This window comes from Aquarana catesbeiana, linkage group LG02 (assembly GCF_042186555.1).
Source record: "Aquarana catesbeiana isolate 2022-GZ linkage group LG02, ASM4218655v1, whole genome shotgun sequence".
Lineage (NCBI taxonomy): Eukaryota > Metazoa > Chordata > Amphibia > Anura > Ranidae > Aquarana > Aquarana catesbeiana.
The window spans coordinates 754,134,774-754,146,793 of NC_133325.1; the positions used below are offsets into that span (position 1 = coordinate 754,134,774).

A 12,020-nucleotide genomic window follows, 5' to 3' on the forward strand; every position below is an offset into this window, starting at 1 on the left:
AATGCATGTTGTCATCTCACAACAGGAATTAGGAGCCAAGTGCATTTCTGGCAGACCAGCTGGTATTTTTCAGTAATTGCAGAGACTTAAAATAGATAGAATATGCATAAAAAGCACTGTGTTACTGCTGTTAGCGCTATGTAAATCCTGTATAATAATAAAAATAATATTGACATATTCTCTTCGACCACTACCAAAATCTGATATATCAGTGTTGGGCAGGGAAACCCTGTAAGAACATAAAAAATGTTCCTGTATACAGTAGACTGTAATTTGTATCTTATATTTATACTGGTATGTATTATTCTGTCCAGGTAAGAGTAATCCATACTGTGAGATTACGATGGGCTCCCAGTGCCACATCACCAAGACCATCCAGGACACTTTGAACCCCAAGTGGAATTCCAACTGCCAGTTCTTCATTAAGGATCTGGAGCAAGATGTTCTCTGTATCACCGTCTTTGAAAGGGATCAGTTTTCTCCGGACGGTCAGTACTGACAGTAGTGTGCTGACACTGTATAGTATATAAGAATATATTCCTATTGAGATGCATCACATTGTACTCTGATAAATGGCTGAGCACAAATGTACATTCTGCTTGTAGGGTTCATAGATCCATCAAAGATGTTTAAGTGGGGAGTGGTCACTTCAGGTCCTGTTCAAGTTGGACTGAGCACAGCCAGATGCACCTTCTGGTCGTTGGCTCCATCTTCACCTCACTTTAGAGGACCAACTATACCCAAACATACAATCACACTTTGACATTCACCAGTATGTTGTAAAAGTGGAATGCAAACATTTCTCATTTTGCACAACAACAGATAGTTCATTAGCCTGTGCAAGGGAACAAATTAAGGAAAAAAATATACCAATTTAGATATGTGATAGCACGCACTGCCTGCTTAGATCCAACCCACATTGCTCCCTAAGGCCCCTTTCACACTTGTGCGACTTGACCTAGGACTTGGGACTGCACAGTCACATGACAAGTTGTACCCCATGATTTCCAATGAGTACAGTTCTTAACTGTGCGACTTCAAGTCGTACCGACTTCAAAGTAGTCCCTGTACTACTTTGGTCCAACTTTGATGCAAGTTGAGGTCCATACACAGGAATTCCTTGAAATCGCAGCAAAATGGCACGACTTTCAAGTCGCAGCAGTGTGAAAGGGGCCTTAATTGCAGCATCCCTTCAGAACTCCTGTCAAGGAATAAATTTAAGGTCACCTATAATCCAAATAGATTACATCTATCACATGCAGAATAGAAAGCAGTCTCAACATATAAAGTAGTATATGGTATAAGCATAACTTAAAGTGACCTATTGAGGCTGATTTACTAAAAGTGGAGAGTGCAGAATCTGGTGCGGCTCTGCAAAGAATCCAATCAGCCTTCAGGTTTTAGCCCTGGTTCACACTAATATATTTATTGAGAAGATCAAAAACAAAACACCACATAATTGTACAAAATAATACAAAAAATAAACAATAAAGCATACCGTCTCACATGCCCCGTATGATTATTAACATAGAAATTGCAAGAAAGACACATAATAAGCAAATGTCACATATTTCATAGCAACGTTTACAATAATCATAACCATAGAAAATCCTTTATCCCTTTCCAGGATAATAAGTGTTTTCTTAACATAAAAGTATAATATACATAGCAATCTTTTGGCATGTGAGGAAAGTGTCAGGTCCCTGAAAATTCCCAAAAGGCAGTTTTTGGGGTGCAAAATATTCGTTAAGCTCAATGTGGAGGAAATAAAGGAGCCTGCTTCTACCCATAATCCCTGAACTACCGGGCAGGACCAGAAGCAGTGGAGGAAATAAACCTGGCCACAACCTCTGAAGCTTTCTGCTGATTGGCTTAAACCCATCTTATGTAGTCAAGCAGGGGTAAGATGGGAGTAGTGAAAGATTTTAAGCTGTATAATTCTGTCCTTGGTGAGATGACAGAGTATTTATAGGTGTCACTAAATTCTGTCCAATCTGCATCTGTAAATTGTATATCTAGGGCAGAGGTTCTCAACTCCTGTCCTCAGGGCCCACTAACAGGCCAGGTTTGCAAGATAACTGAAACACATCACAAGTGATATCATTTGCTGCTCAGTGATTGCAGTATTCTAGTCTGCATCTCCTCAAGGTAATACTTAAAATCTGGCCTGTTGGTGGGTCCTGAGGACAGGAGTTGAGAACCACTGATCTAGGGAGACCCATTTAACGTGCGCACTACTAAATCTGGAATTAGAGTCTGTTCAAGGGTAGAGTAGTAGACCGAAATGAGCTTAGTAGGATCTGGCCATCTTAAAATCTTTTCTAAAGGAGGCACTTGGATGGGGTTGTCCAAGGACCCAAATTGTGCACGTATGGTGAAGTTGATAGTAAAATTTATAGTTAGAGGGTAGGTTAAAGTCAAATCGTAACTGTTGGGAGGACTTACAGCCTTGTGTGGTATAGAGATAACACAAGTATTTAACACCTCTAGAGACTAGGTTTCCACAATCCACAGAGCTTGGTGTCCTGTAACCACATCCCAATGATTGGTACAAACAGAGAAACACCCTTGACGGGACGGGACTTTAAAGGTGACATGGACACCAAAAGTATAAAAAGTATAAATTTTATTACAAAAAATATAAAATTACAATATGGTAAAAATGTCTATGCAAAAACACATGAATTGTATACATATAGTACTATACGATATAAGCAGGTAAAAATTTTGTCTCTGGTGGACCCAACATTTCTGGCTTGAATGCCTTTCTTCAGGGGTTTATACAGAGAACAAACAAGGCCACGGATTAAACCAAGGGAGAAATCAAGCTTAACTTACCACCAGCCCACAGACAACCAAATGACCTGTCTAACAGTATGCGTTAAAAGCAGGGGTTTAGTCTGCACACATTTGCAAATGCATGCATAAGCCATGACGAGGCTCTGTGGCTTACGCATGCATTTGCAAATAAATCCAAGGGTTTTTCCCTTGGATTTATCCTTGGCCTTGATTGTACCTGTTGTTTCTTCTTACTGCGATAGCCAGCTATAGATGGGAGCAAGTGGTGTCTTTTTTGTATCACTGTCATGTTTTTTGGTCAGGCAACGCACTGACACCTTTGCAGCCATTGTGGTATATGCTGGGTGTTCAGTGTGCCCCTGTACCTTTTAAGAAGAGGCGGCTTCCCTTCAGTCCACCTTATCTCACCTATCCATCAGAATGCATGTGCCTCCACTGTGGGGACACTTATAAATTTGTGTTAGGTACCACAGATAACGGGGTGCCTTGACGAGGCTCTGTGGCTTACGCATGCATTTGCAAATGTGTGCAGACTAAACCCCTGCTTTTAACGCATACTGTTAGGTTATTTTGTTATCTGCGGGCTGGTGGTAAGTTAAGCTTGGTTTTTCCCTTGGATTTATCTTTGGCCTTGTTTGTACCTGTTGTTAGCCTTCCAATGCTTTTTACTGCGATAGCCAGCTATAGATGGGAGCAAGTGGTGTCTTTTTTTGAATGACTGTCGTGTTTATACAGAGAAGACTGCAATCGTATATCAAATCTACCAAGAAAACATACAGTATTATAGACGACATAAAATATAGACCACGATTATCGACCTTCATATGTTTACAAAATGTAGAACATGACATACCTATTGGCATCCAGTGACTTCATACATACAAATAAAAGCAAAAAACCCACAGGGGGTCAATGGGTCCCCGTCAAGGGGATTTAACACCTCGAGAGGACCATCTTTGGGAATCGAGCAAAGACTACAGTTACGGTTCAGTGCTTGGTGCCTGTGCAGCCATTCCACATGGCGTGAAAGAGTAGTCCTTAGCCATGTGTAATCCTCCACCAACCCAATTTAATTATTTTTTTTTTTTTTTTATTATATACTTGCTCCAGTGGGTGGATGGGGTCACAGAGAAGAAAAATTAATCTACGTGTAAGATTTGAACAGGCAAAATACAAGGATACATTAAGTGGATTTAATTTCCTCTACACTAAGCTCTGATATCCATGAGGATTTACTAAGATCATAATATATAGAGTAGACGCCAACAAAATAAATCCCTACTACAATAAATTGTTACATGGTATCACTGTTCTTGATGTAATCACTACCAGAAGAGTTATATCAAAATATGAACACTCCAAATACCGTAGAGATTTCTAGATAGCATATATTTATTATTACGATATCCTGAAGATTAGAATAAAGTGACGATGGCCTTCTAATACCCCTCTCTTAGATTTCCTTGGACGGACAGAAATACGAGTATCGGACATTAAGAAAGACCAAGGCTCGAAGGGTCCAGTTACCAAGTGTCTGCTGCTGCACGAGGTCCCAACAGGAGAGATTGTCGTCCGGCTGGACTTGCAGCTGTTTGATGAACCATAGGAAGACTTGCACAAGCCGCGTCCTCCTTCCATCCCTCAGCGCCTCGTCCGCAGGGCCCTTCACGATGGTACATCGCCAAACCCGGATCCGACATTGCCGCTTTATCGTCACAGATTTTTAATTGGGATTGCCATTTTCTAAGAAAATGTCTGTGTTTTATATGTGGGACTCCATTTTAGATATTAGCCAGTTGTATTTTTTGCTTTTCTGGGTACAGATGACCTTTGCTGTGATAGGAACATTTAAAACATGTTCTGATTTCCTCTCCCATCACTAACTGTATATAAAGCAGACGGTACATTTAAGAGTTTGGGAAGGAATACTGCAGGGTTCAGGTCCAGCTACCCATGATTCCTTGCTGCTAGAGCATGAGATATGTCCTGTCAGGCTGGAACTTTTAGTTCTATACCCATTGCAGAATCATGGGAAGTGTGGAAAATGTAGAATATTTGACCAAAATAATTAAGACTAAGTCATGCAATATTCATTTACTCTACACTAAGTTATTGTCTTATAACACTCCTCAGTATCAGTTGTTACATTTCATTATTGGAGGTTTTTTTTTCTAATGGCAATGTAAGAAGAGTTACAAAGTTTTATGCAAAAAAAAAGTGTTTTTTAAATTCAGTCCATAAGGAAATTTAGAAGCTACTGTTGTACTGTACTCATGTACATCTATGGAAGATCTCATACCTTGTATGTCGATATGTTCTTAATAAGAACTAGAGTTACCTCTCTTTTAATACTTCTCCACCAATGAGCATCAGAGCTGCCTTGAAAGTCTGAATCTGATTGGTGGTAAAGAAATAGCTCCACTTCCTAGTAAGCACACATTCATCCATATAGCCCTGTATGGTTTACATTTACTTGAAAGTTACTTACAAGAGATTTTTGCCCTCATTTTCTACCTATTAGCTTGCAAAAATTGATTCAAAGAAATGCTGTAGCTTAAAAGGAAAATTCTATAAAAGCAGTCTGTGAAAGATGACTTACCGCTCAGGCAGCAGGGAATCCTTTCTTAACTCCCCTGATGAACTACAGCCTCTGGCAGTATCTGCAACGTCCAGCATGTTTGTTGGCATTGGGAGCCTGATTCCCCCCACTATGGTTCCTCCATCTGCCTTGCATGAACTACTCTATCCTGTAGTGATGTAAGGCTGACAGAACCATAGAGGATGGCAGGTGATGCAGGCATGTAGCAGTGTAAGCCACTCAAATTTTTTTCTGAAAGCTGTAGCCCTACAAGTGAGGACTTAAGTATTAAGAGTCTACTTTGCTACACTGCTTATTTTAGAAGTTTTTTTCAAGCAACAGAGTTGCTTTAAAGTATATCTAAACCAGGGGTCTCAAACTGGCAGCCCTCCAGCTGTTGTGAATCTACAAGTCCCATCATGCCTCTGCCTGTGGGAGTCATGCTTGTAATTGTCAGCCTTGCAATGTCAAGTGACTTGTAGTTTGGCAACAGCTGGAGGGCTGCCAGTTTGAGACCCCTGATAAACACAAAAATGTTTTATATTGCCCTTTACCAGTCCTTAGATGTGGTGGCTGCATTATTTTCCTTCTTTTTTTTTTCAAGCTACCACCATTAATTTTCATCTGGTGATCCTGCCAGCAACACACTTTCTGTCCCCCTGGGGTTAGTTGAGCCTAGGTTCACACTGGTGCGGTGCAGGGAACCTCATGTGAATTTGGACAGAAATTGCACCTTTTCAAATCACATGCAATTCTTTGCAGTGCGATTTGAGGCTGTTCATTTTGTATTGCTCAAATCGCACCGCACACACACAAAAAAAGGTGCATGCAACTTTTTTTTTGCTACACTAGAATTGGATCGCATGGGTGTTTACACTTATGCATTCTGATTCTGCCAATCGCATTGCGTTTGTGAACCATTTTTGGGGTGTCCTTAACATTGACACCCGCGGCGATTCACATGAACAGAGTACGATTATGATGCAGTACGGAAAACGCACAGGAATCGCTGCACATCTTGCACCGCATCAGTGTGAACCATGGCTTACACAGACTGGAGAGTGCAACATCTGGTGCAGCTCTGCATAGAAACTAATCCGTTTCTAACTTCAGCTTGTTCAATTAAGTTTTAACAAACAAAAACTGGAAGCGGATTGGTTCCTATGCAGAGCTGCAACAGAATTTGCACTCTCCAGTTTTAGTAAAGCAACCCCTTCGTGTCTACATGCATTCTTCCATTGTATCTATGGAGGGAGCCATTGCTGTCATACAGGCTGGACTTTAGATATGTCTGCCTTTGTTCACTCCCTATTACATGGTAGTTTGATGGTAGTAGTAGTTTACACAAGACAGATGTTGGTGCTTTGTTTTCTGCTCAGTAGAAGTGTTGAGGGCACTGCAATTCTGGCATGATCAACAGGTATTTTCTGTACTTGCTGAAGATGTTCTTGGCCCGAAAAATGAAAACTAATGCAACCAAGATAGTTTAAGAGAGATTCTGAGTGGATATTATTGGGGGGGGGTTACTAAAATTGGAGCACAAATCTGGTGCAGCTGTGCATAGTAACCAATCAGCTACTAACTTCAGCTTGTTCAGTTAAGCTTTGACAGGAAAAACCTAGAAGCTGATTGGTGCACAGCTGGGGCTGTGCAAAGAAATCAGTTTTAGTAGATCCCTCCCATGTTTATATGTAAAGCTCTCTATTTTATTGTTAGAATCTTTGTGGCACATGGGCGTTTTTTTTTTTTTTTCCAATGTTTTCGGCTAGCCCCATACTGGAGCTTTTTTTATGCCTGTAATCCTTCAGCTAATGGGAGCTTCTCCCAGAAATCTCTGAAAAGGATGAGAAAGAGTTAACACACTGACACAATGCAGATGCTCACTCTCTGTCAGGATTTTGTACAATGCCAGGAACCCAGTCATGTTCTGGGTCTTTGACTGAGAAGAAAAGAAACCACGTGGTGCCAATCACCTAAAATTTTCAGGACACTAGCAAGGTCAACCCCTGATTGGTTTCATGTTAGGAGTTTGGAGCTGAGCCCTGAGCAGTGATTTAAATTTGAAAGGTGAAATCCTTCATAGATGTACTTTCTTAGGGAATTTCAGGAATGCTGCGAGTTACTGGACCAACCCCACTCATTCCATGGTAGCAATGTCCAAGGGATCATCATTGATGGACTGCAGTTAGATGTTTCACCTGTGGTGTTGCTACAGATTGCATATAATTGTCCTAGTTAAAAATGATTTTGCTAAGTTCGGGTCATTGGAATATACCCTGGGCAACAGAAAGATGTGCGAGTGAGTAAGCCAGAACTGCCCCCTCATCCTCCCAAGAAAACAGAGGTCCGAATACAGGTAAGTTGTGTATTTGCTCCACTAGTGTCTCTTTTTTTTCCTATATGTAAAGACCATAAATACACAAACTGGTGCTACAACCTCCTAAAAGAGTATCGCGGCTGTATCACCGGTGCTCGGTCAGAGGCAGCTGACACCTCATCCACAACGGTTAATCCAACAGAAAAAGCCGGCACCACGGTGAATGCTCTGCAATCATAAGCTTTGTTCAGCGGGTAACAAATAACAGCCATAGGATGTTAATGCTTTTCAGCCAAAATTGGTGTTATTCATGACTGATGAGTCATGAATAAGACCATTTTTGGCTGAAATGTGTTGACATCCTACGGCTGTTTGTTATCCGCTGAATAAAGCCTATGACCGTAGAGCAGTCACTGTGGTTCCAGCTTTTTCTGTTGGATTGACCAATGTAAAGACCATAACCTCAGGTCCCAGATTCACAATCGTAGAGTGTACATTAGCTGGGCCTATAAAGCCTTTCTGGCTGAGGAGCAGCACTCCCAGCAGCCAAAATGCCTCCATGATAGGTCAGATCATACTTCTTATAAAACATTGGAGTTGATTACCTGTTGCACATTGTGGTTCAGCCAGGCTTATGGATACAGACCAAGGCCCATATCACCCAGATACATTTGGATGAAAGAAAGCTTGTTGGTGGACTATTAAGCTTATACAGTAAAAATGGTTTTAGGAACAGTGAGGTAGAAAACTGAACAAATTACAATATCTCATAGCAACCAATTATAAATCATCTGAGTTGACCTCAGTAAGCTGAAATCTGGTTGCAATGGGTTACTGTAGTATGGACACCCTCACTACTTTCATGCTGCCTTATTGAACAAACATGCCTGAGTTATTGAGCTACAATGTTCTGTAAACTAACAATTTTTTTGCTATTTTAGTCATTAACCATCTAAAAGTCCTTTTTTTTTTCCATTGTCATATTATCATGTATTGATTTTGTTGATCAGTATGGCTATTGGCCTGTCATCAGCACAGTGATAAGGCTGCCATTTTGTGAGTGTCTTGATAGTGTTGCTAGTTCTTTGACAACACTTTCAGGTCCAGGTACTACCATGACACTGAAAATGTGCTGAGGTCCCTTCAGGAGACATTCCTGGGTGTGAATAGTTAATTGAAAGCAGCAAATTCAGATAAAGGTCTATGTCAGGGCTCTGCGGCAGAGGACCATGGGAACCCCACGCTGTCTGCTCTTGTTCAAGAGCATTGGCGGCACTTACCGTTGAGACTACTGAATACTGCCGTTAGAGTCTGATAATTAATTTATTGACATTGTATAAGGTACGTGTTTTTTAATATGGTACGTATGCCACTATGGCAATTCCTATAAATGCTTTTTAGCCTCTAGACAATATCATGTCTTTTTTTTTTTTTTAATTATAGTCCAGAATGGACGCACATCATTGCACAAATTAACATTTCGCTAGAACTCGGTGACCTGCTTCTCTCTAGCTGTTGTCAAGCTTCAAGTCACAGAGGCTGAAGTTTAACGTCACCAAAGGGAAAGGCCCCGGTTGCCAGTCTGTGATATAACTTTTGGGGGGGGGGGGGACTACAGACCACTGTAATATAACTGTATTTTGGAATATTGTAGGGGTTTCAAAGTCTTCAGCGTTTACATTTCATACTTAAATATTTCAGCTTTTATTTATTAGGGAACGTGTTGAATTTTGCACTCACCATTTTTTGCCATACATTTGGTTATATTGAAGGGAATCCTCTCCAAAAGAAAAGCATGTATTTGTTTGCCATATTAAGGCTTATACCTTTAAAGTATTTGGTTTTTATGTAAAAGTTGCTGTCCTGCTCTCTTGGATAATTTTTACTGATGTGAAAATATTAAGTAGGCCACTGGCGGCCATTTTGTTCAGGTTAGTTTGTATCGGGGTTCTGTAAAGCTGAATTCATCCCCCCCAAAAATGTTTGTTTTAAGTGATTGCTCGCAAGATAATTCACATGCTGAGCTTGAAGATCTCTCCGGGATTTGTGTGGTGAGATACCCAGCAGATTTTCCAGTTGTGTCTACGTTCTGCACCCATTACATGACAGTGTCCCCTTCTATTCATGAAAAATAAGCAAGGAAAAGTACCTGCAGACATGAGAACATTTGCCTGACTGAGCCATCAATGGTCAGATTGGGGAACATTTGTGTGTCTCTAGGGCACTACGCAACTGCAGTAGACATTCCCTGCTGGCATTGCCTTGGTTGAAAGAGTTGATTGGCTGGGTTGGCTTGATACCTACCCAATGAATTTTAAGAGAGAGGCCAAGGCCAGGGATCACTAGTAAGCACTCCTCTTTTCTATCTAAGCATGCGTGTTCAGCCAATGTGGACATTCCCTTTTGGACCACAATCTCATTTTAGAGAACAAGAGTCCATATTCTGAAGAGTGACCTGTTGGTTATTAAGGCCTTGGGGGAAGAGTGGAGACACAAACGAAAGCAGAAAACTATCCCCTGGAATTTTATGACATACCAGGACTAGAAACTAGTTTTAAGAGGAGCTGGGTTATATGGTGTTCTGTCTTTTAGAACCATTTTGACACTTTCAGTGTATTGTCCAGTTAGCTGAACTGCAACTTGTAGACTTCTTGTCTGTCCAGACAACATATCAAGACATTTTATCGCCTATTCTGTGTTGTATGATTTTCATGTTGTTTTGGTGGGGAATAAAGTTTATTAAATCTATTAGTGAAGTATTAAAATGTGTCCATGTTTCATTACTCCATGTCACAGCCCATGGCCTATAGTGTGCTTGCTCTGCTTATAACTATTGACCTTTTACAGAAACAGAAGCTTCACCCTCTTCACTATGAACATCCACAACCATGGCCAAGGTTTGTGCATATATAAGACTTCCGATCAGGCCTGTTCCCACTGAGCTAGCATCCCAGCTCAATAGAAAACAGTTTCCCTCAAGACAGGATCATTATTGTCTACAATCATTTCAGAGGCCATTAAAGAACAACTTCACACTGATCATCTAGGCTCATGTGAAGGAACAACTACACAGGAAGTACTATCCTATGCTCTAAAAGTCTCAACCATCAATGATGTAAGGAAACCCTAGGGTTGAGAAAGGTGGTCCAATGACTATAACCAGGCACACAGCCCAATGCCGGTTATGTAACGCCTCTCTACAACAGATCAATATCTGTGCAAGAGACAAGTGGTCTTTGCTGTCTCTACCTCCTGCAATCAGTAATAGATGATGTATGGCCTGAGGGTGAAGAAGGTGTTTTTACAGTGACTGCAGCATTCCATGCCCTGGAATAGAGGTAGGGTGACTAAGTAAGCAGGACTGAGGATAGCTGGGTGACATTATTGCTGTCTGTGTATCTAAAATTATTTCCCTCTTACCTGTTGACCAAGTAATGGGTGCCAGACAGAACAAGGAGAGAAGAAAAGTCTCCCAAATGGTGACACAGAGATGGGAATATACTAAGATTGGAGACGTTTTTATAGAAATAAGGAGGTGTCGTCCCAGTACGCGTAAAGTTTTTAGAGGTGAACCCCCAACCCAATTTTTGCAAAACAAAAGCACCCCCTACCGGAGTGCAATTCCTCTAATGGGACTTTTAATATGGGGTCACCTCTAATGAAAGTAGGAAATAGTAGAATTTTATATAAAAATATTTGTATTTATTTGATTATCCATCTAAAAATCATTAACATGACCTAACAGTACATACATTAAAATGGATGCATATAAATGAGAAGGAATTAATTCTATGAGACAATGACCAATTTCAGTGATATGGGTAAATATAACACTAATAATCATAAAAACCCGACGTTTCGAGGTAAGCAAAAGGGTTGACCTCTTCTTCAGGGGTAACGACAACTGGTCAGGGTGAATATTTCGTCTAAAAAGTTAACAAAAGCAGAGCAGAAGTGAATGAACAAACATCTCAAATATTCACAGCAAAAGACAACAGAGGGTCTATGGTTTACATTGCATGAGTTAGTTGACATTGACATTAATTCCAGCACTTATTGGTTCTAGGTATGCATACAAGAATTTTGTATTTTTGCAAGAATTTTATACTGACCCCTTAGATTCATGTGAGAATTCCCATGGACATTTTCAGCATCCAGTACAAAAAAAAAGGGTGGGTGCTGTCTGTCACGGCCACACAGGGATCACAAACCCAAGGTCCAAGGAAGGAGAGAAAAGGCCAAGTAGATCACAGAAATAAGATGCCAAGGTGGGCTATGGTTGCTTCACTAAGGATGTCCCAAAAGGAACAGATACCATCACCCCTT

At 40.7% G+C, this 12,020-nt stretch overlaps 1 protein-coding gene across 4 annotated transcripts in view; it reads left to right on the top strand.

Moving 5' to 3' along the window:
• ITSN1 (intersectin 1) overlaps positions 1-7,943 on the top strand; it is a 260,698-nt gene extending 252,755 nt beyond the window's left edge. For all 4 annotated transcript variants that reach the window (XM_073617164.1, XM_073617162.1, XM_073617165.1 and 1 more), the window contains 2 exons: positions 315-488; positions 4,257-7,943. In XM_073617164.1, the coding sequence (XP_073473265.1) occupies positions 315-488; positions 4,257-4,405 (323 nt within the window). In that variant the 3' untranslated portion in view covers positions 4,406-7,943. The remainder of the gene's footprint in view (positions 1-314; positions 489-4,256) is intronic.
• Positions 7,944-12,020: the final 4,077 nt, after the last annotated feature.